The sequence below is a fragment of the Rhinatrema bivittatum genome, chromosome 5 (genome assembly GCF_901001135.1).
Source record: "Rhinatrema bivittatum chromosome 5, aRhiBiv1.1, whole genome shotgun sequence".
In the NCBI taxonomy this organism is placed as follows: Eukaryota; Metazoa; Chordata; class Amphibia; order Gymnophiona; family Rhinatrematidae; genus Rhinatrema; species Rhinatrema bivittatum.
Window position 1 is genome coordinate 322006829 of NC_042619.1, and position 23642 is coordinate 322030470.

General features: G+C 42.7%; 1 protein-coding gene across 1 annotated transcript in view; it reads left to right on the plus strand.

Moving 5' to 3' along the window:
- The window catches only part of ANOS1 (anosmin 1), a 464829-nt gene that overhangs the window by 401591 nt on the left and 39596 nt on the right, over positions 1-23642 (plus strand). The window contains exon 11 of the mRNA XM_029604378.1: positions 10548-10626. Within this exon, the coding sequence (XP_029460238.1) occupies positions 10548-10626 (79 nt within the window). The remainder of the gene's footprint in view (positions 1-10547; positions 10627-23642) is intronic.

Consider the following 23642-nt stretch of genomic DNA (forward strand, 5'->3'; position numbering starts at 1 on the left):
TTGTTGAGTTATGCCTGCCTCTGGCAGGCATAACCTGCGTGAGCCGGCTGTCTGCTGGTGCAGTAGGCCCCAACACAAGCCGCTGTGTCGGAGCACTCGGCCACGCCCCCGGACCGCCCCCGAACCGTGGCCTGGCCCCGCCCACGCCCTGCCCATTTTTGCAAGCCCCGGGACATACACGCATCCCGGGGCTTGCGCGTACCACCGAGCCTATGCAAAATAGGCTCGGTGCGCGGGGGGGGGGGGGGGGTTTAAGGGTTATGCGCATAACCCTTTTAAAATCCACCCCATAAGGCACTTCCAGAAGGCATACAGTTGCTAGTTCAATAATGTTATCCGCTTTTTTCTCTGATGAGAGATATTCATGCATAGGGACTTGGGTGCTCATCTCCTGATTTCAGCATGTGCCCGGTTTCTAAAATTTACCTTTATATTTTTATTAACAAGCTGATATTCAAAGTGTTTGTCCAACCAACTTTTGATCAGACAAAACATGGCATTTAAAAATTCTTCCCCATTTCCCAGCTAAATTTTAGCTGGGTAAGTCATTATCACTCTAAAATGTAGCCAGATATAAAGAGGTAATGATGGGGAGTGCTCCAGAGGAGTGGCAAAGATTTGTCTGGCTTGCGCTATTAACTCTGGTTAGAAAAATTGCAGTCCTAAAGTTAGCCAGAGAACCTAAAATAAAAATCTACCATACCAAGCGGATGTCAATCCCTCCTCCCCATCTTAAAAAAATGTGTTGGCTAAATCTCCAGTTCCCATAAGTGGAGGTAATAAAGCTGACAGCTTCCTGCATATTAGTATTAATTTATTCACCTCTCTCCTGGTGAAAGATCAGTCCCCATTATCTGGGTGGCTTTATCCATATAAAGTTACCCAGTTAAAGTGACTCAGTTTTGAATGGGATCAGTCCCTTCACTGGAATTTGTCAGTGGGCAAACCAATTATTGGCCTTTTTACCTGCAGTGTGCTGGGAGCTGTCAACATACTATTCAGCCCAACTATTATTATTATTATTATTATTTATAACTTTTATATACCGGCATTCGTAAAAAAACTGACCGCTTTTGGGGTATGGGGTGGGGAAGATTTATTCAAAATCTTTTTTTTAAAGTAACATGGTGATCAGCTTGTTTTTAATCAAGCCTTCACATGGAATTTTTAATCAAGGATAGGAATTCAGATTTTATCATTCTGTTCTGTTTTAGGAATAGAAATCTGATTTTATTTTGTTTTTATTTGATGCATATTTGTTATTTGAATTCCTGTTTTTAATATTGCTTATGATTGATATTATTGGAGCTAGTTTAATTTGACTGTTTGGTTTTATGTTATTTATTTATTTATTTATGTATAAACATATGATATTATGCCTTTTTCCAAGGATGGCCTCAAGGTGGATTCCACCAAATTTAAATCAAACAGTACCATATGTTACAGAATGATTATAATGAAGATGATATAATCATAAATCGCTTTGATTTTTTTTTTAAAGCAAAAACAATAAACTAAACTAACCTCGCATGACATGCTAGCTTTATTTTTTCACTATTTAAAAGCCCAGTGAGTTGTAGTTTAGTTATCCAGGTGACTTCAGCCAAGTAGATTCAACGGGAGGAGACTTACCCTATTTAAGTATCAATTAAAATCAGTTTCTTAAATTCAAGAAAATGTATTTGTTTAAAGTGAGTGCAAATATAACATAGTGAATAAAATGAGAAAACAAATGTGCTGATATGTAACTTTTGTGACTAAATGGATCTCGTAGAAGTGAAACAAGCTATGAAACAGCAATGTGTACTTCTTTCAGTGCACTCAGTGACATAGCCCCATCTGTCAGTGTGGCTATTAGAGTCAGGGGTTTCTATTTCTGTAAAATGTAAAGGGGTCATTCATCAATTTGCGATAGGCCATTATTGCGTGCATTGCAGTGTTATCGCACACGATAGCGCCATACCACACGAGATAAACAGCGCGTTGCAAATTGCGTATGCAAATTTTAATTTTCTAATAAAGTAGGAGGAGTTTGGGGTGGGGTTAAGGGAAATTAGGGGCTGGTAGTGCTGCGTGTGATTAATTATTGCACGTTAGCACAGGAAATTTTGCTGGAAATACCTACACCTTTCTTCTGGGCACCACTGGGGGAAAGGTATTAGCATGTCCGAAATAGCGGCTTGCGATGTTGCAATGCCGCGTGTCTTAATTTTCCAATGTGATGTGGCTGGTTGCAGATTTGCCTAGCTATGCCCCTTTTTGTAACGCGGCTGCATTTGTTTGCTATAAACATAGCATTTTGATAAATCTAGGTCTGTGAGAAGAATACAAGAAAAATCCTCAAAATGAAAGATGCATTTTTTTTTCTAATTTTGAGGATATTTTCAAACATCCGGTGTAACTTTTGTCACAAATACATATATATGACTCCTTTGAAAATTATTCCCTTCAACCTTACCCTTCACAAATAACACTTGCTATTTGGTGCACGCAGCACTTTGCTGAAAATTTGCATGCATACAGTTGAATTTTACAAAGCATGAACATATGTCCAAAGCCCTCCTAAACACCTAGGAACACCTCCTGCTCAGTCTGGGTAAATTTATACATGAACAGGACATACCCGTGTAAGTTTAACTGCATATAGGAGGGCAAATTTTGTTGAAGGCCACTTCTGTGCATAACAACATTGTTTACCTGTAGAAGTCCCTTTGAAAATTACCCCCTTTATTTTTGAAAACGAGTTTTATGTCCCAATAATAAACAGTTGTAAAACATACCTTGCATTATCTTTTACCCGAACTTTCATCCAGATCAGTCCGGGGGGCAATCAATCCCTGACCTCCATACTGGTCAGAAGCATATTCAGAATGTGTTAAAAGTACTGGCTTCTACTACACCCACTGGTAGGCCATGTCAGGCCTTATTACTCTATGATTTTTACAAGACCAACAATAAATCCTGTATAGAATATGTTCCTGCAGCTTTTGTCTTATGAACAACTTCTACCAGGGGAATTTGCCGCATGTACTTATCAAAACTGTAGCAAAATGAAATAATGAACCTGAGAGAAAATTCTTCTAGTTCGGTATAGAAAATATCAGGATTATATAAAATATAAATACAGACATTGGCTTGAAGAAATAAGTAGATTTGCATCTTTGTATGATCATGACGTATATGAGCAACTAGAGTCAATAGGGATTTTTTAGAAATAGATTGCAACAAGTAGAGGTGTGAATCATGTGATCGATCATCTTAACGATCGATTTTGGCTGGGGGGGGGGAGGGAAATCTTATCGTCGTGTTTTTTTGTTTTTTTTTTTAAATCGTTAAAAATCGTAAATCGGGGGAGGGCGGGAAAACCGGCACTCCAAAAAACCCTAAAACCCACCCGAACCTTTAAAACAAATCCCCCCACCCTCCCGAACCCCCCCCAAAATGTTTTAAATTAACTGGGGTCCAGTGGGGGGGTCACGACGTGGGGGGGGGTCTGGCCACGGCTGCGTTGAGAAATGGCGTCGGTGGCCCTTTGCCCTTATCATGTGACAGGGCAAAGGTAGCGCCGGCACCATTTTGGTTCCTGGCTCCCGACGTCACGCGTGCAGGAGATCGCCCCCGGACCCCCAGGGACTTTTGGCCAACTTGGGGGGGCCTCCTGACCCCCACAAGACTTGCCAAAAGTCCAGCGGGGGTCCGGGAGTGACCTCCTGCATGGCGCCGGCGCTACCTTTGCCCTCACTATGTCATACGGGCGACGGTCGCCCGTATGACTAGTGAGGGCAAAGGTCGCGGCACCAACGTGGCCGGGAAGCGCAACATAATAGGAACAACTTGGAATTTGAAAAGGATTTTTTGTTTTGTTTTGGCATGACTGGTGAAAAAATGAAAAATGGAAGAGCTTTTAGGAAAAGATAGAAAGCATGTGTGAATGCTGGGGGCGGTGGTTGGGGTGGATTAACGTGACCGTATGTTGGGGTCCATACTCTCTAGTACTCAAGTCAGTGAGGGACAATGTTCAATACACTTTTTTCCCTGTCTTTCTCTTTTTTTTTTCTTGGATGAGTTTAAATCTTCTGCAGATGTACATATATGAAAACCCTTAAGCAGCACTTCCAAACCCACAGCAGCCGCCCCAATCTTAGTCTCACAGTGAAATAAACATTCAGGGCTTTGAAGACATTTTTTACTTAGGTTTAAGTATTATCAATAAATCATCCTCCAATACATTTATCTTTGTCTCATTGAAATGGTTTGAAGCCTTTTGCTGTTGCCAAAACCACATTAAGGCATCAACAGCCCATGATGAACCTGGGAGATCAGTATATCATTTTTTGAACATTGATTCTCAGGGTTGGTTTTTTTTTTTTTTGGTTAAGATGTGAAAAACAAGTCTATCAGCTTGAATGGCTGTTTCCTAGAATTATTAATATAGTAATTGCATCCATTTGTTCAGAATTAAAAAGGAAAACAAATGGTATCCCTATTACTGTTAATAATTGCTTGCAATATAATTGACTGAGACTCGGCTACTGTTTTGCTGTCTTACTATTTCTGTAAAAGAATTGTAGCCACTCTACAGAAAAAGAGTTTTTTTCACAGTCACTCAGGTCTCCTTCCTTTTGCAATGCTGAAACAGCCTCAGCGGGGATGTGGCAAACTGAGACACTCACAAGCCCGAGGTGCAGGGAAGACTATGCAAAGGTGTTGAGACGCAGTGCATAGTGAAGCAGATGAATCAACAGCAAGGTCACAGCAGCACCTTGCTATATACCCGGAACAAGATTAACTCCTGTACAAAGTCTGCCAGCAAATCTATATTAAAAAAAAAGTGTAGCAGGATTAGAACTCGGGGGCGAGAGCCCACATGCTTCTTGTCATTGCCTTTTTTTTCCCCTAGTAGGAAAGGTGCTGGTACTGTGACACAGGGCTGTCCTATGTGGGGGTCGGGGGAGGAGGAGAACCACCCAGTGCTTTGCCCTCCTTGGTAGCCCTGCTTCCTGCAATTGACTACACGTTTCAATCTCAGCATGATCCTCCCCATCCTCTCTCCTGCTGGCAGAAGGCACAAAGAAAGCAGCGCTTTTACCTGCTGGTGCCTCTTCTGCCACCATCATGATATGGGAGAAAGAACCAGTGGTGGAAAGGAGACTGAAAGAGACAGACACCATTGGTGCATTTCTGTCTCTCTTGCTCCTCTTCCCCTCACTGATGCTTTTCTCTCTTTCCATTCTCCCTCCCTTATTGGTGTTTTTTCTCAGATTTCGATTCATGACAAAATTTGTACATGTGTTGCAAAAGTAAGGCATAAAGTGGTTAAAAAAGGAGAAGGAAGAAGAAAAAAAAATCATAATAGTGCCAATAATAGTAATCAAAATTGCATGGCACAGAATTATTAATATGGAAAATGACCATCTTCTGGTAGTGTTCTGTATTATCCCTGGTCATCGCTTATAGTGCTGGTGCCCCAAATCTACCGGCCACTGCTCTGTAGAGAGCAGCCCTCTGCTTCCTGCTCCATCCTCCTCCTGCAGAGATCAGGAGAGGAGAGGTGAGGCTGGAGTGGACCAAAGCCACTCTGTCATCATACATAATCTCCTGCACAATGCATCTTCACCCTGGAAAAGTTCTCCATTAAGCAGTCATACCCCTGTTGGTACACTCCATTCCTCCAGCCAGCACCTACTTGACATTCCATCCCCAAAGCCTGCAAGGCTATCCGAGATACACGAACAGTCATTTTTTTATTCTTTGGCCCCATTCTTTGGAACTTGCTACCCCTCAATATATGCCTTACAAAAGACTCTAAAGCTTTCAAGAAGCTATTAAAAAACATTTCTCTAATGAAGCATTTGCTTCCTCGGGTTAAATTTTCAAAGTGGAAATTAAAATATTTAGCCATCCTCTCCTGAAGTTATCAAACGAAAAATCTGAGACATATGATTTTGTGCACGACTGTCCATATTATTTATGTTTGTTTTTTCATCAAAACTATGTATGTTTTATTATACCCTGCCCAATAGATACTTCCAAATGAATAAAAAAATAAAATAAATACTCTGTTCCCTGATCCAGCCCCTCCCCTGTCGTCATTTCTCAGGGCTTGATGTAGAGGGAAAATGAACATGCAGAAACTAACTACTATTGCTTGAGGATCCTTCCAACTGCTTCTTGTCAAGACCAGAATGTTATGTGTGCTGGTTTTGTTAAGTTAGTTGCAGTACTAATGCTTGCTTTTATCTAGTACCATTCAAATGGCAATGTTGCAGGTAAATTGAAGGAACAGGATGGTGGTAACCATCTCTACGTTTTCAGTACTTATCTTTCAAAGGCCACCAAACTTCCTGTTTTTTGAAAAACAGGGTGGTAATTTTCAAATGTATATCCGCCTGTGAAATACCGTTTTGCATGCAGACATGGGGTTTTATAAAATTGTTTATCCGATGCGTGCATGTTCGTGTTGTTCATGCATACGGGGTAGATTTTATAAATCTACACGCGCGCGTACTTTTGTTCGCGCACCAGGCGCAAACAAAAGTACGCTGGATATAAGTTACGCGCGTAGCCGCGCGTATCTTATAAAATCCGGGGTCGGTGCATGCAAGGGGGTGCACACTTGTGCAACTTGTGCTCGCCGAGCCATACGCGCGCTGCCCGTTCCCTCTGAGGCCTCGGAGGGAACTTTCCTTCCTTTTCCTCCCACCTTCCCCTCCCTTCCCCTACCTAACCCACCCCGGCCCTATCTAAACCCCCCTACCTCTGTCATGAAAGTTACGCCTGCTCGAGGCAGGCGTAAATTTGCGTGCACGCCGGGCCGGCTGCCGCGCGCCATGTTCCGGTCCGGAGGCTGGTCCGGAGGCCATGGCCACGCCCCTGGAACGCCCCCAGGCCGAAACCACACCTGCGGCATCGTCCCCGTACCGGCCGCGACACGCCCCCGATGACACGTGGATCGCGACATGCCCCGACACGCCCCCCCCCAGGAAAGCCCAGGGACTTACGCGCATCCTGGGGCTTTGCGCGCGCCGGAACCCTATGCAAAATAGGCTCGGTGCGCGCCGGGGTGTTTTAAAAGGGTTACGCGCGTACCGTATGCGCCTAACCCTTTTAAAATCTGGCCCACATTTACTTGGATTATGCAGAGGAGTCTTCACTTACGTATATGCTTTTCGATTTAAAAAATATCTGACGCTAACTTTCAAGCCTATTTGTGGTACTGGATTTGCCTGCAAAAGTGGACGTGCAGAGATTTCTCCTGGTATTTTGTAAACTGTGCAACTTATGCATGGATTTGCTACAGACATTTCCCGCAATGTTACAAAATTACCCTCCCTATTATTACTCTGCGATTTGCGTTTTTACTGGGAAAGACGTTTTACTGGGAAAGAACATAACATAACACTGCGTTATTTTCAAGGTAAGGTACATGGCTGGTAATGAACAGTCAGAAAGTACTGAACTGTCATCACTGCTGGTTTCAGTGTTCAACTACAGAATATTAGATGGCAGGGGAATTCCAATCGCTTCTTTGTGGTTAGAACTATAGAATAAACCATTTCTTACAAAAGGCCTTGTGTAATGAGGCATTTAAACAATATGTTTGCTTGAACATGTTTTTTTATTGGCAGCTAACGGAAGAACCAGAGCAAGTTGAGGACCTGTAAACCCAGGAAAGCAATGGCAGCCAGGAAATGGCCTTCCCATAAAGCGCTATTGCATTTTACAATCTTTTCATGATACCTTCAATGACAATACTCTAAGAAATAAGTGCTTTGGCTAAGGTCTCCCTTGTTCTGGTGCTGCCCCACAGCAGCATCAGGAAGGAATGCTACAAACTGAAGCACATAAATCTAAGGAGGCCACTTAATACTAAGTATAAGCATATTTATTTTTATAGACATTGTTATCATTGATATCTCTGCTTACTATCAAAAATCAAAGTCAAAGGCATTGTAGAATTCCCTTATTGTCCACACTATGAATTACATCTAAATATATAGTAACATAACATAGTAACACAGTGATATAGTAATGACGGCAGAAAAAGACCAAAATGGTCCTTCTAGTCTGCCCAGCAAGCTTCCCAAGGTGGTAACTGCCGCTCCGTGCAGGTTACCCCCATGTTTCTCTGAAGGGTAGTAATTGCCGCTCCGTGCCGGTTAAGCTTTTTTATTTATTCCCATCCTCTAGTCTTTTAGGGATCCACAGTGTTTATCCCATGCCCCTTTGAAATCCTTCACAGTTTTAGTCTTCACCACTTCCTACATATGATTCTAAAGCTTATTTAGACATGTCTATGATGTGTCTGCTATTATTTTAGTGTGCTTGAAAGGATGACATGCCTTCTGTTAGATGATAATAAGATTAATGGGAAGACTGGATTTATATGAGCACACGGGCTGAAGATGGGAACCAGAGCAGCACTGAGATCCCAGGTCTCAGAAAGCTAGTTGAAGGATTGCCTGTCTGGTTATTTGCCTCAGGGGAGGTTAAACCAGGGAACAGGTGGCAAAATGGATCAGTTAAGATAAACTCTTATTTGCATTGACACAGTGTGAACTCAATAGCTTCCTGGAGCAACCACATCAGACCACAAGCTAAAATTTGGCATGTGTGCAGCAGGTCAACAGTTTCACCTTTCACCCTCAAAACACCTGCACCATTTAAATTAAAGAGAGGTAGTGAGGGAATATTGGTGATGCAGTCTAGTGCTTCTAATAGTTGAGCAGTGCTTCATTTCAATCTCAATTTAAACTTTTGGGCTGCAAGAACTGTGATGAAAATAATTAGCATACATATTATTATGCAGGCAGCTGATGCACATGCCATTTCAGCAAACTTGTAATCAGTCTTTCATTTCTAACCAAATAGCATTTGTGCTTGCTTCAGAGCCTATTTATTTTCTCTTTAACTTGTAATCCTTCTCTTCTGCTTCCAAATTGCTTATAGCAATCCACTGCCAGATCAGCCTTAAAGCCATCAAAGAATGTATTTTTTTCCCCCCTGTAAACCACAATCCAGCACTTGGCATAAGAACTCATAGCATACAGAGTTAATTACTAATGAGAGATATGTAATTTCACATTTAGCATTGAGAAATTCATGAATAATAAATCCAAGGGAACAGCAAAGTATATTTACACCAATATGTTGGGTTTCTTGACTTAATTCCATACGGTATATGTATGTATTATGTGTGTGTGGGTGTGTGTCCATAATATACTATATCTATATCTATCTATATCTAAAATGTGGCTTAAGAAGTATAGTTTACAATCTCTCCTTCCCCATTTCCTGGCAGGAGACCACCCACCCAAAAAAGGTGATATGGGAAACTCAGAATAAATTTAGTCAAAGAAAAATTAGGGGTGAATTTTAAAAGTGTTGCTCATGTTAAAAGGCGAGTATGTGGGCTGTGCGCGAGCAACGCATGTTTTAAAAGTTGCAAATTATGCACGTATATACACAGCAGGTACGAGTAAAAGAAAAAGGGATGGATTTAAGGCATGTCTGGGGCATTCCAGGGCTGGCCCAAAAGTTACTTGTGAAAATCCATACTATAATTCTGTCAGCCACAGTATGAGGCGGCTTGTTTGACACGTATATTTAGATTATTTACTGCTTCTCTTGATGAGATGTAAGTCTGCAGAAATCTCTTTTGAGGCCTAAGACGACAGGCGTCTGGTTGAACCGGGACTGCAGGCTGAAGAACCAGAAGAGTCTGGTTGATCTCAAGATGAACTGGACAAACTGGTGGACTAAATGGTAAAGCTGGGAATGTTCTTCACACGAGAATATTTTAAAATATGCTTACCTGCATGTGTTAAAGTCAACAAACTAGCAGCTTAAAATTAGGAGCACACAAATGCGCGATGGGCATATTTTAAATCATATGTGCGCAACTGCACGCATGATTTAAAATCCCAGAGTATGTCCCCCTCACACGCATGTACACTTGTGTATGTGCACTCTTGTTTTAAAGATACCTCCCTAAGTCTCTGCATCCCCCCTAACAATTATAACCTGACTTTTTGCCATGATTCTTGTCAATGTCTAATGAGACGGAGAAGGTTTCTTCACCACATTGAAATAAGGAGAATGTTTTGCACATGGCCCGGTGCAGATTTCCCAGAATCTGTCGGGCAGCAGCACTGCAGCCTTCTACCCACACAAATATTTCCAGAGTTTTGGAAATGGACAGAACAATTCCCACCATTCCATGGATGCTTGACAGAACAAGCCATTAAATTTTGTTTCAGCTCTCAAGAATGAGGTTTTCATTTTCCGAAGAGTCCCCCCCCCCAGTACTTCTTCTGTTATTGCTTTAACCACAGTGTGTTAACACATGGCTTATATTATTGAAATGTATATGTTATTGTACTCCCTATTTTCATTCATCTAAATGTTTTGTGCCTTTGAGTAGTGGGGGCAAACAATACTTACTATAGGCCTGGAACAGTGTGGGAAGATCATGTACAAATATCTGGTATATATCTTCATGTTCTTTTCCTTTCTGCTCCTCTGTTTTTATTTAGATGCCAGTGTAGGGCCGGTACCCACATTCAGTGGTTTCCTGAATGGTGTGCGCAGAATGAAACAAAAGGACCTGAGAAAGCCGTGACCAATGTAAGTTGAGATGTAGTGTTACAAAGAGCTCTAGAATCCATTCCTTATTAGGAATATTCCGTAAGCTTTTCCCCAAGCCCAGGTGAAAGCAGACTAAAGTAGATTCTTTCCTTGGAGAGGGATCTCTGATAGTTGGCACTATTGATTTGTATTTGCCAGCAGCACAGCAGTTGTCAGAAAGCCTTTCCTGTTGGTCTTGTGGCACCATTGACTGCTTCACTGTACTGCCATTGGCACTAAACAGAAGCTAAAATACAAGATGGTACCCGGTTTAGATAAAACCGCTTCCTAAAGCATCAATTCTCCTGACAAGCAATTATCATCCCCCTTCACATTCCCTCTGAAAATCCTTAAAGTCACTCCAAAACTTGGCAAACCCTACAGCTAATTCCTCATAATTTATATGATAATAATGTTTAAAATTTGAGCCTTCCATCTTGAATAAAGTAGCATGCTTGCTGTGTTAGTCTGGTTAGATACAAATAGAGGTCAACAAATAAGTAATTATTAGGGATGTGAATCGTTTTTGAACGATTAAAATTATCATCCGATAATTTTAAAATCGTTCTAAACCGTTAGAGTACAAGATACAGTACAAATGCCCACGATTTATCGTCAGGAGCATTTATATTGTATCGTTAAATAGGGCACGGGAATTATTTGGGGAAGGCGGGAAAACCGGCACACCAAACAACCCCTAAACCCACCCCGACCTTTAAAAGAAATTCCTTACCCTCCCCCACCCTCCCGAACCCCCCCAAAATGTTGTTTCCCGGTGGTCCAGTGGGGGGGGGGGTCCCCGGCGTGATCTCCCGCTCTCGGGCCATCAGCGCCATTTTGGCTACCACTGATAAAAAGGCGCCAATGGCCCGAAAAGAAACCCCCACCCCGACCCTTTTCAAATTACCCCTTTGCTTCTCCCGCCCTCCTGACCCCCCCAAAAACCTTTTACATGTACCTGGTGGTCTAGCGAGGGGTCCGGGAGCCATCCCTTCAATCGTGCCGTGAGGGTGCTGGAGGTTTCAAAATGGCGCCGATTGCCTTTGCCCTTACCTTGTCACAGGGAGCGACCTGTTGTTGTTTGTATAGCACGACCAGGTGTACCGAGAGCTTTACCAACACACAGATGATACAGAACGCCGCGGCCAGAATTTGACCAGCACCAGCCGGAGGAGAGCATATTACTCCCATCCTCCGAAACCTACACTGGCTACCAGTCAACTTCAGAGTCCTGCACAAATCACTCACTTTAATACATAAATCCATCCATAATCACCTTCACCTCGATCTCGAAATCCCTTTCGGACTCCATACCTCCAGCAGACCGATTAGAGAAAAACTACAAAGGAGCACTTCAACCCCCCACAACCAAAGCCACGCGCCTCATCACGACCAAAGACCGAGCGTTCTCTATAGCAGGCCCAGCCATCTGGAACAACCTCCAGCAGATCTCAGGCTGGAACCCTGCCTAGTAACATTAAGAAAAAACAAGACTTGGTTGTTCCGCCAAGCCTTCCCGGACCCCTCAGACACACATTAGACGATGAACCGGCTCATGAGCAATGGAACCCAGATCCCTCTAAATACTTCACAAGCATCAGTACTTTCATAACAGCTCAACTAGCACTAGCACGGACTTTTAGGTCTTAGTTTCTTAACTTACTACCCTTTTAAGCCTTCTTTCCAGCTGTTCTAAGCTTCCAAGTTTTGCAGTCCTTGTTAAATGTAACTTTGTTTTTCTCCTGATTATAATAAGTTGTTTATGTTTACTGTTTATGTCCCTGTTCGATGTAAACCGACCTGATAAGGTATTTAACTTTGAAGGTCGGTATAGAAAAATGCTAAATATTAGTCTCTGCTTCTTAAAGCTTTCAATCTAATATAGACAGATAGAAAACATGTGAAAAGACAAATAAGAACTTGGGAAAAACTGGGGATAAGATGTAAGTTTCAGAGCTAGGATTGTTGATTGAGTCTAATTGAAAACAGGGACCATTTGACCTAATTAGGTGATTCAGCAGGAAAGTCTTTGCCCTAGAAACAATCTATATAAGAAATCTAGAGCAAGGTATGGATGGGCTATCAGAAGTCAATGGCATTTATTTTCCTGAAACCAAGCTCAAAAGTTAGTGCAAAAAACTAGTACAACTAAGAAAATTTTAAAATGCTTTATCAGGCAGATGTCCCAGCTGAATGGCTGGCTCCAGGGAAAGCAGTAAAGACATGTTATAACCAGTGCCCTTATTTAATCTACAATTTAACTCTAAGCATGGGTTCCTCAAATCTTTCCATGCATGTATTAGTAGTCATCCAGGGCCAACTCCATATCAAAGCAGCCTAGCATAAATAGACCTTGAATTATCAAAGCTATTTTTCATCACAATGACATTCCTTTCCTGATATTAGACTTCTAAGTTAATGCAAAAAACAGCACAACTAAGAAAAATGTAAAACTTGAACATGAAATTGCAAACCTATTGCTAATAATCTGTGAGTTATCATTTAAAACAGCCACAATCCCTGAAGATTGCAAGGAGGCCAGTATGATGCCAATCTTTAGCAAGGGCTTCAGGGGCAATCCAGAAAGTTATAGGTCGGTGAGCCTGATGTGGGTGCCAAGCAAATGGTAGAAGCCTTTCTTAAAAACATCACTGGCATGGCTTAATTGGGAAGTGTCAACCTGGTAAGACAAAGGGAAGTCTTGCCTTACCAATCTTTTCAATGATTTGAAAGGTACAAATAGATATGTAGATAATTGTGATCTTGTTGATATAGTGTATTTGGAGTTTCAGAAGGCATTTGACAAATGATATACTGCTCTGAAATTTGTGAAATCATGAGATAGAAGGCAAGGTCCTACCTGGATTGGGAACTGGTTAAAAGACTGGAAACAGAGAGTTGGACTGAATGGTAATATTTTTTCTTGGTGGAAAAAGGTCATTAGTAGAGTACCGTAGAGTTTGGTACTGGGACCTGTGCTATTTAACATATTCCCTTTTCCAGAACATTTTTGAATGACATGTGAGGTGATCAGATTTGCAGATGATATGAGATTATTTACAGTTTTCTAAAAAGCAGTGGATTATAAAGATTTATAGAAGGACCTTGTGAGACTAAGAGGCTGGGCATCTGAATGGCAGATGAAATTAAATGTGGAAAAGTGCAACGTGATACGCACAGGGAAAAATAATCCTAACTATGGGTATGCAATGCTGGGTTCCATATTGGAAATTACTAGGGATGTGAATCGTTTTTTGACGATTTAAAATATCGTCCGATATATTTTAAATCGTCAAAAATCATTAGAGTCGATATTTAATAGGAATTCCCCCGATTTATCATCAAAAATCGGGGGAAGGGGGAGGGGAAGGGGAGGGCGGGAAAACCGGCACACTAAAACATCCCTAAAACCCACCCCGACCCTTTAAAATAAATCCCCCCCTCCCGAACCCCCCCCCCCCCAAATGTCAAATTACCTGGGGTCCAGTGGGGGGGTCCCGTTGTGATCTTCCACTCTCGGGCCATGGGTGCGTTGATAGAAAATGGCGCCGGCGCTACCTTTGCCCTGTCATATGGTCATATGACAGGGCAAAGGGTAGCGCCGGCGCCATTTTGGTTCCTGTCCCCCGACGTCACAAGCGTAGGAGATCGCTCCCGGACCCCCGCTGGACCCCCCAGGGACTTTGGCCAGCTTGGGGGGGCCTCCTGACCCCCACAAGACTTGCCAAAAGTCCAGCGGGGGTCCGGGAACGATCTCCTGCACTCGTACGGAAATATGGCCATATGGCGTACGGCCATATGGCCATATTTCATATGCAATATGCCATATGGCCATATTTCATATGCCATATGCCATATGGCCATATTTCATATGCCATACGGCATATGGCCATATGGCCATATTGCCGTACGACCAGCGCCATTTTTCATTACGGCAACACGATTCGAGTGCAGGAGGTCGTTCCCGGACCCCCGCTGGACTTTTGGCAAGTCTTGTGGTGGTCAGGAAGCGCCCCCAAGCTGGCCAAAAGTCCCTGGGGGTCCAGCGGGGGTCCGGGAGCGATCTCCTATGCTCGTGACGTCGGGGGACAGGAACCAAAATGGCGCCATATACCGTACGGCCATATGGCCATATGCTAGGCCGTACAGCATATGGCCATATTGCCGTACGGCATATGGCCATATTGCCGTACGGCCAGCGCCATTTTTCATTACGGCAACACGATTCGAGTGCAGGAGGTCGTTCCCGGACCCCTGCTGGAATTTTGGCAAGTCTTGTGGGGGTCAGGAGGCCCTCCCAAGCTGGCCAAAAGTCCCTGGAGGTCCAGCGGGGGTCCGGGAGCAATCTCCTACGCTCGTGACGTCGGGGGACAGGAACCAAAATGGCGCCGGCGCTACCTTTGCCCTGTCATATGACAGGGCAAAGGTAGCACCGGCGCCATTTTCTATCAACGCACCCGTGGCCCGAGAGTGGAAGATCACAACGGGACCTCCCCACTGGACCCCAGGTAATTTAAGACATTTGGGGGGGGGGGTTCGGGAGGGTGGGGGATTTATTTTAAAGGGTCGGGGTGGGTTTTAGAGATGTTTTAGTGTGCCGGTTTTCCCGCCCTCCCCGATTTACGATTTACACGATATTTAAAAAAACAAAACCGCGACGATTCGATTCCCTCCCCCCCCCCCCCCCCTCAGCCGAAATCGATCGTTAAGACGATCGATCACACTATACACATCTCTAGAAATTACCACCCAGGAAAAGGACCTTGGAATTCTTGTGGACAATACATTGAAATCCTCAACTCAGTGCATAGCGACAGTTGGGAAAAAAAATAGAATGTTTAGAATGATCAGAAAAAGGAATGGAGAATAACAGAAAATATCATAGTGCCTCTGTATTGATCTATGGTGTGACTTCAACTATTGTGTGCTATCCTGGTCACCCCATCTCAAAAAAGACATAGCAGAATTAGAAAAGGCACAGAGGAGGATGACAGAAATGATAAACATAGAAACATAGAAACATAGAAATGACGGCAGAAGAAGACCAAACGGCCCATCCAGTCTGCCCAGCAAGCTTCACACATTTTTCTCTCATACTTATCTGTTTCTCTTACTCTTGCTTCTATTTCCCTTCCACCCCCACCATTAACGTAGAGAGCAGTGATGGAGCTGCATCCAAGTGACATATCTAGCTTGATTGTTAGGGGTAGTAGGGGTAGTAACCCACCGCATAAGCAAGCTACACCCATGCTTGTTTTACCCAGACTATGTTATACAGCCCTTATTGGTTGTTTTTCTTCTCCCCTGCCGTTGAAGCAGGGAGCTATGCTGGATATGCGTGAAGTATCAGTTTTTTTTTCTCCCCTGCCATTGAAGCAGAGAGCTATGCTGGATATGCGTGAAGAATCAGTTTTTCTTCTCTCCTGCCGTTGAAGCAGAGAGCTATGCTGGAAATGTGTGATGTATCAGTCTTCTCCCATGCCGTTGAAGCAGAGAGCCATGCTGGATATGCATCGAAAGTGAAGTATCAGGCACATTTGGTTTGGGGTAGTAACCGCCGTAACAAGCCAGCTACTCCCCGCTTTGTGAGTGCAAATCCTTTTTTCTTCTCCCCTGCCGTTGAAGCAGAGAGCTCTGCTGGATGTGTGAAGTATCAGTTTTTTCTTCTCCCCTGCCGTTGAAGCAGAGAACTATGCTGTATATGCATTGAAAGTAAAGTATCAGGCTTATTTGGTTTGGGGTAGTAACCGCCGTAACAAGCCAGCTACTCCACGTTTCCTCTTGCTGTTGAAGCTTAGAGCGATGTTGGAGTCACAGTAAGCATGTATATGTTTATTGAATAAGGGTATTGTCTCCAGGCAGTAGCCATCATTCTGGCGAGTCACCCACTCTTCATTGGCGGCCTCTTGACTTTATGGATCCACAGTGTTTATCCCACGCCTCTTTGAAGTCCTTCACAGTTCTGGTCTTCACCACATCCTCCGGATGGATAGCAATGGATGGCCAGTGCCATCCATTGGCACTGGCCATCCATTGCACAAGATGGTAGGAGCACAAGATGGCCAGTGCCATCTTGTGCTCCTACCATGTGACAGGGGCCGACCAACGGCACTGGTAGCCCTGTGACATAGTAAGGGCAAAGGATATTGGTGCCATTTTGAATACCGGCAGCCGACGGCCCGAGTGCAGGAGATAGCTCCAGGACCCCCGCTGGACCACCAGGGACTTTTGGCAAGTCTTGGGGGGAACTCCTGCACTCGGGCCGTCGGCTGCCAATATTCAAAATGGTGCCCTTACTATGTCACAGGGGCTGACCAATGGCACCATTAGCCCCTGTGACATAGTAAGGGCGCCATTTTGAATATTGGCAGCCGACGGCCCGAGTGCAGGAGTCCCCCCAAGACTTGCCAAAAGTTCCTGGTGGTCCAGCGGGGGTCCTGGAGCGATCTCCTGCACTCGGGCCGTCGGCTGCCGGTATTCAAAATGGCGCCAATAGCCTTTGGGAGGTTTTTCTTTAGATATTAGCATAGGGCCGGATTTTAAAAGCTCTACGTGCCTTACGTGTGCCAGGCCTATTTTATAAAGGCTCGGCGACGCGCGTAAAGCCCCGGGACACGTCTGTCCTGGGGCTTGCAAAAAGGGGCGGTCCAGGGGTGGGACGTGGGCGGGGCGATCTGGGGCAGGGCCAGAGGCCTCCAACACAGCAGCCATTTATTGCTGAGTTGGAGGATCGTGTGCCGGCAGGATGCCGGCATTTGCAACCTGCACCTGCCTCCAGGCAGGCGCAAAAGGTTTGATAACAATTTTGGGGGGACTTAGAGTAGGGCTAGGGGGGGAAAGGTTAGGGGAAGGGGTGGGAAGGTTAGGTTAGGGGGGAGGGAATGGGGGAAGCCCACAGGCATCGGCGTGTGCAAGGCACACTAGTGTGCACCCCTTTGCGCGCGCCGACCTCCAATTTTATAACTTGCACGCACCTGTGCATGCAAGTTATAAAATCGGGTGTACATGTGTGCGTGCTGGGTAGTGCACGTAGATGTTCGCCTGTGCACAGGTCTTAAAATCTACCCCTTAAAGTATAAGCGTGCTAAAAGTGCCCATGCATTTTTTAACTATGCGGACAGTTTGATTAATGCCTCCATTATGAATATCACTTTTTTTCTCTCGCACTATTATTAATCTAAACATTTTCAGTATTGTAGTTATAAAAGCCATCTCCGACTTAGTGTATATTTTTTTTTTATTTTAAGTTTTTCTATACCGGCATTCGCAATAGATATCGCATCATGTCGGTTTACAATTAACAAGTAGATAGGTAACAAAAAAAGGTAAGAAACATTTATCTTAATAATAATAATAATCGTTGTAGTAATAATAATAATAAAACATTAAACAAGAGAAGGTTAAGGTATGCAGTTACAATAAAACAAGGGAGTGATACAACTTGGAGCATAGAAAAGAAGCTGGGGATTAAATAGAGAGAACGTAAATGCCAGTCAATGTGCTTAAAGCATTAATGAATTGTCCTTGTGAGGTAGGGATATTAATTATGCGGTAGGGATATTAATTACCATGAATGAGGCAATGTCTGGGCGCCTAGTTAATAATGGGATAGATTCAGTTTAGTTCAGGAAAGGCTTTCATGAATAGCCACGTTTTGAGTCTTTTCCTGAATGTGGGCAGGCAGGGTTCCAGTCGCAAATCTGGTGGGATTGAGTTCCACAGTGTTGGTCCTGCAGTGGAGAAAGCCCTGTCTCTGGTGGTTATGTGCCTCATGGATTTGGAGTGTGGTACTTGTAGTGTTTCTCTATAGGACTCTCTGATTGGTCTGTTGGATGTAAATTTTTTGAGAGGAATTTGAAGGTTGAGTTGAGAGTGTTGATGTATAGCTTTGAAAATAGTGGTTATGGACTTATAAATGATTCTGTAGTGAATTGGCAGCCAGTGCAGGTCTTTGAGGATTGGTGATATGTGGTCTCTTCTCCGTGTGTTAGTTAATATTCTCGCAGCCGTGTTTTGAACCATCTGAAGGGGTTTCATGTGAGATGAAGGGAGACCTAATAGCAAAGAGTTGCAGTAATCTAGTTTAGAAAATACTATTGATTGCAGAATAGTTCTGTAGTCATGAAAGTGGAAGAGAGGTCTTATTCTTTTTAAGACTTGGAGTTTATAGAAGCAGTCCTTAGTAGTTTGATTTATGAATGCTTTTAGGTTTAACCTGTTATCAATGATAGCTCCCAGGTTTCTTACTTGAGGAGTTTGTAAATTGGGTGGAGGATTTGAGTCGGTGTTACTGTTTTCAGAAGAAATTAGGAGGAGTTCGCTTTTTGAAGAGTTTAGTATTAGATTAAGGTTGGAGAGGAGTCCATAAAGTTTTTTCAGACATGTTTCCCAGAATTCTAGGGTTTTGCTGTAGGATTCTTTGACGGGGATGACTATCTGGACGTCATCTGCATAAAGAAAGTGTTTAAGGTTTAAATTAGTTAGCAGTTGGCAAAGAGGGAGCAAGTAGATATTAAAGAGTGTTGGTGAAAGGGAGGAGCCCTGTGGAACTCCCGTAGATGAAGGGTAGTGTTGAGATTCTTTGTTGTGAATTTTGACTTTGTATTTTCTGTTCCCTAAGAACGATTTGAACCACGATAGTGTTGTTCCTGTTATTCCGATGTTTGCTAATTGAGTTAGTAGGGAGGAATGGTTAACCGTATCAAAGGCAGCTGAGAGGTCCAGGAGGATCAGTAAATAAGTGTGACCTTTATCCAGGCCCATGATGAGGTAGTCGGTCAGGGAAATTAGTAGTGATTCAGTATTTAAAGCTTTTCTGAAGCCATATTGGGATGGGAACAGAATGTTATGTTCCTCGAGGTAGTCTGAGAGTCTGGAGTTGACTAATTTTTCCGTTACCTTAGCTATGAATGGGAGATTGGATATAGGACGGAAATTGGTGGGATCATTAGGATTTAAGTTGGGTTTTTTCAAGAGCGGTTTGATGGATGCAATCTTCAGGTCGTCAGGGTAGATTCCTTGTGCTAGGGAGCAGTTAATAATGTCTGTCAGAGCATTGGAGATTGTGTCTGGTATTAGCAGGAGAAGTTTGGAAGGGATGTGGTCTAATGGGTGAGATGAAGGTTTCATTTTCTTTAATGTAGAAAGTAACTCAGTAGTAGTGATGGGTTCGAAGGATTGTAGAGTAATGTCTTTGTTGTGGTGGAAGTATATGTTGGATGGCGTTGAAGTGTTGGTTCTCAGCTGTGTTATTAGGTTAGAGATTTTGTTACTAAAGAAAAGGGCCAGCTCTTCTGCTTTTTCTTGAGCTAAGTTGGCAGGGATGTCAGGAGTCGAGGTTTGTGTTAAGTTAGATACATAGGCAAAGAGGGCTTTGGAATCAAAGATTATGTGATCGATCTTCTGTGCAAAGAAATCCCTTTTTATTTTTAATGTAGCGCTTTTGTATTGGTGGAGTGCGAGTTTGTAAGCAGAGAGGGAGGTCTGTGTTGGTGTTTTCCGCCATTTGCTTTCCTTCTGTCGGAGGGATAGTTTTAGTTTTTGAAGTTCTTCTTTAAACCACGGTTGTCTTTTGAAGGTGTTGTGTTCGAGTTTTTTTGTTGCCAGGGGACAGAGATTGTTAGCTGCTGTTTCTGTTATCTTGGACCAAGAGTGAATGGCTGAGTTGGGTGAAGAGATGTCAATGAGTGGGAGTTCTGGGCCAAGATGATTGTGTAATTCCTCAGATGTGCAAGATTTCCTGTATATGAATTCCGGTTGTGGGACAGGTTTTCTGCTTGTTTGTTCTAGCAAGAAGGAGGAAGATATTAGAGTATGGTCAGACCAGGGAACAGGTTGGCATTTGGGTGGAGTTGATTGAGAGATGCTAGAGTTTACAAATATTAGGTCCAGGGTGTGACCTGCTCTGTGGGTGGGTTTGTTTATGATCTGCTTAAAGCCTATGGCCGACATGGCGGTTAGGAAGGATTCGCAATTGGTTGAGAGAATGGGGTCGTCGACGTGTAAGTTAAAATCTCCCATTATTATGGCGGGATGCTCCAGATTTAGGTAAGTTGTTGTTAATTCTAGTATGGGTGATGCATCGGATTCTAGAAGGCCTGGAGGAGCATAGATTAGAAGGATTTGCAGACTGTCAGATTTGAATAGGCCTGTTTCTATTTTTGAAGGTGAGTTAATTGGGAATTGAGTAATTTTTATGCAAATCTTCCTTTGTAATATAAAGTGATTCTTCTCTTCCCCCAATTTCAACTGTTTTTAGAGTTGTTATTTTTCTCAACTATGGCCCACCAATTTTCTGGAAGGTTTATTTTTGTCAAAACCCAAGAGATATGAGCTCTCTGCAATATAAATACTCAGCTAAAAGCTTTTACTTTAAAATATATTGTATTTTGGGGTCAATTTCCAATAGCTTACACTATATACAATGTACATGTGCTCTTTTAGCCTGTGCATATTGCAGTCAAATTTCAAAAGGAAGCCATGTGTATTATTTCTCTTTCACAAAGAGCAAATGCATATTAATGTCTATTAATTTCATAACATATTATATGATAATTACCTAGTTAATCTCTATCGCTCTTACTCCTACTTCACTTATTCCTAGCTACACTAGCTCCCAAGTTCAATACCCCTGTTTATTGTAACTTTGATTTTTCGACCTTTCTTATTTATGTTTACTTTGGTTTTATTTTTACTTTTGTTTTTTCCCTGTTCCATGTAAACCGGCCTGATATGAATCCCATTCATGAAGGCCGGTATAGAAATATTTTAAATAAATAAATAAATAGTGTGTGCGTTAAAAGCGTAGCATGCTTTTGCGCCGGCTATTTGAGAGGGTGGCCCAGAGGGGGTAAAATAGTGTGCGTAGATTTGAAATTTTTACTCCTTATTATCTAAACACATTCCTGGCAAAGCCTCTTTTTAATCTGGCTAAAAACATGCATGCCATGGAAGCCCATCTGTGCTTTCAGTGGGGCACAGGAGGACATTATTCAGCAAAGCCATGTTACCTGAGTAAATGGCATTCTTAATTGTCCTTGTCATGTCCATAAAACATAAAAACTTTGTTTAAAGCCCAAATTGGCAGTGTACGTTGGGAGTGTGCATGTCCGTTTCTCTTTGAACAAAGCTTTCCTTCTCTTCTGTTCACTGTTCTAGCCAAAGGAATTCTGTATAGTGTTTAAACTAAGGCCATGTTATCCAGCTGGGCAGGGTGTCCAAGCCAGTAGCACGGAAGAAGATAAACATTCTCCTCAAGTCGGAGTCTTAGTCTCCAGCTGAATATGGCATCCAACTCGGTGTACTCTAGTGAATAAATATGTCTGTCAAAAATTGCATCATCTTGTGCCAGGTTTTCCACTTTATCTAACTGAGCATACTATCTAAACACATCTTATTATTCAGTTTCAAACTATGGTAACACTCAGCAATAAAAGCAGAGTCTCAGACTCCTAGTGCACTCTAGCCAAGTTTCATAATGCAGAATGCGGAAAGGGAGCACAGGATGAGTTTGCCAAAAGTAAAGCTGGTTAAAACCAAGAAAGATGTTGAGTAGAGATAATAATGTTATATGTCTAGCAGTTGTATAAAGATGAAAGTTTTCAGAACTGCTCATAACTTCAAACTGAAAGTGCACATCTTTAAACATTTGCTAACCTTCTAAAAGTTTCATCTCTACCCAGTGGATGTGTTGGTTTTCTTGCAACTGACTGTATGTATAGAATAATGTAGTTATACATTGCAGCAGTATAAAATGGTTTGGCCTTCTTGCTTATGAATATATAGTTTTATAGATTGGCAGCCCAATCTTCTAAAGAACATACTGAGGGCAATTTTCTAAGCCATTTACCTGGGTAAATATCAAAACTGCTGACCTCAGCATGACTAAAATTATGCATAGCTGTCACAACATGCATTCTGGGGCATTCCTTTGGGTGTATTTAGGTCAGAGGAGTAAGAGCGCATCTGTTTTGCATTTTCAAAAGTACACATGCTATTTTTTGCTTAACCTGCTGCTTGCACACATAGCAGATGCAAAGTGCATGGTTGCTTTTAGCATGCATACATTATGCTAATTAATTTTCAAGGGGAAATGAGCAGCATTTCTGCCAAGTACACATGGTAAAAGTATCGGCATACTTTGCAACTACTGGACTACTCAAAATTGCCTCTACTGTGCAGATCAGTGGAATACTACAGTTAAAGTAAAAAGCTTAATATTCATAATGTACAAGGGATCTCAAAGAGGAACACAGGGAAAAATATCTGGTTAAACTGAAAGAAGCAGTGAAAGCAGTCAGGATGGCAAAGGTGCAAGTGAAAGAAAAGATAGCTAAAGAGGTTTTGCAAGGAAGCAGGAACTTTTTCAGGTATGTCAGCGAAAGGAGAAAAGATAGAGGTGGGATTGTAAGAAGAGATGAGGAGAAATGTGTAGAAGGGACAAACAAAAAATAGAAATGTTAAATACTCTGCTGTTCAGTTTTCTCTTAAGATGGGATTGGAGAAGAGTCATTGATTGTTGGCAACGTAGTGGGATAGAGGCCACACCCTTTACAGAAAAGAGTAGATAGAGCCATAGAGCTTGATGAAATACCTCCTAGGATACTAAGGGAGTTCAGAGTAGTTTGGCAGGTCCACTGAAGGACCTATTCAATAGATCTTTGGAGATGGAAATGGTTCCAAGGGACTGTAGAAAGATGAAGGTTGTCCCTCTTTTTAAATAGTGATCAGGGAGGAGATTGGATATTCCAGACCAATTAGTCTGACTTTGGTGGTGGGAAAATTAATGGAAAGTCTTCTGAAGAAAAGGATACTGAAGCATCTTGAATCCCATGGGTTCTGGCATATGAGGCTGCAGGGATTTTGCCAGAAGTTTATATTGGGGGGGGGGGGGGGGGAGAAGCACTGTCTATGGTGTACTTCAATTTGAGAAAAGTTTTTGATACTTTTTCACATAGGATGCTCATAAATATACTGATCAGTCTAGAGATGTGGTAGAATGGATTAGAAATTGGTTG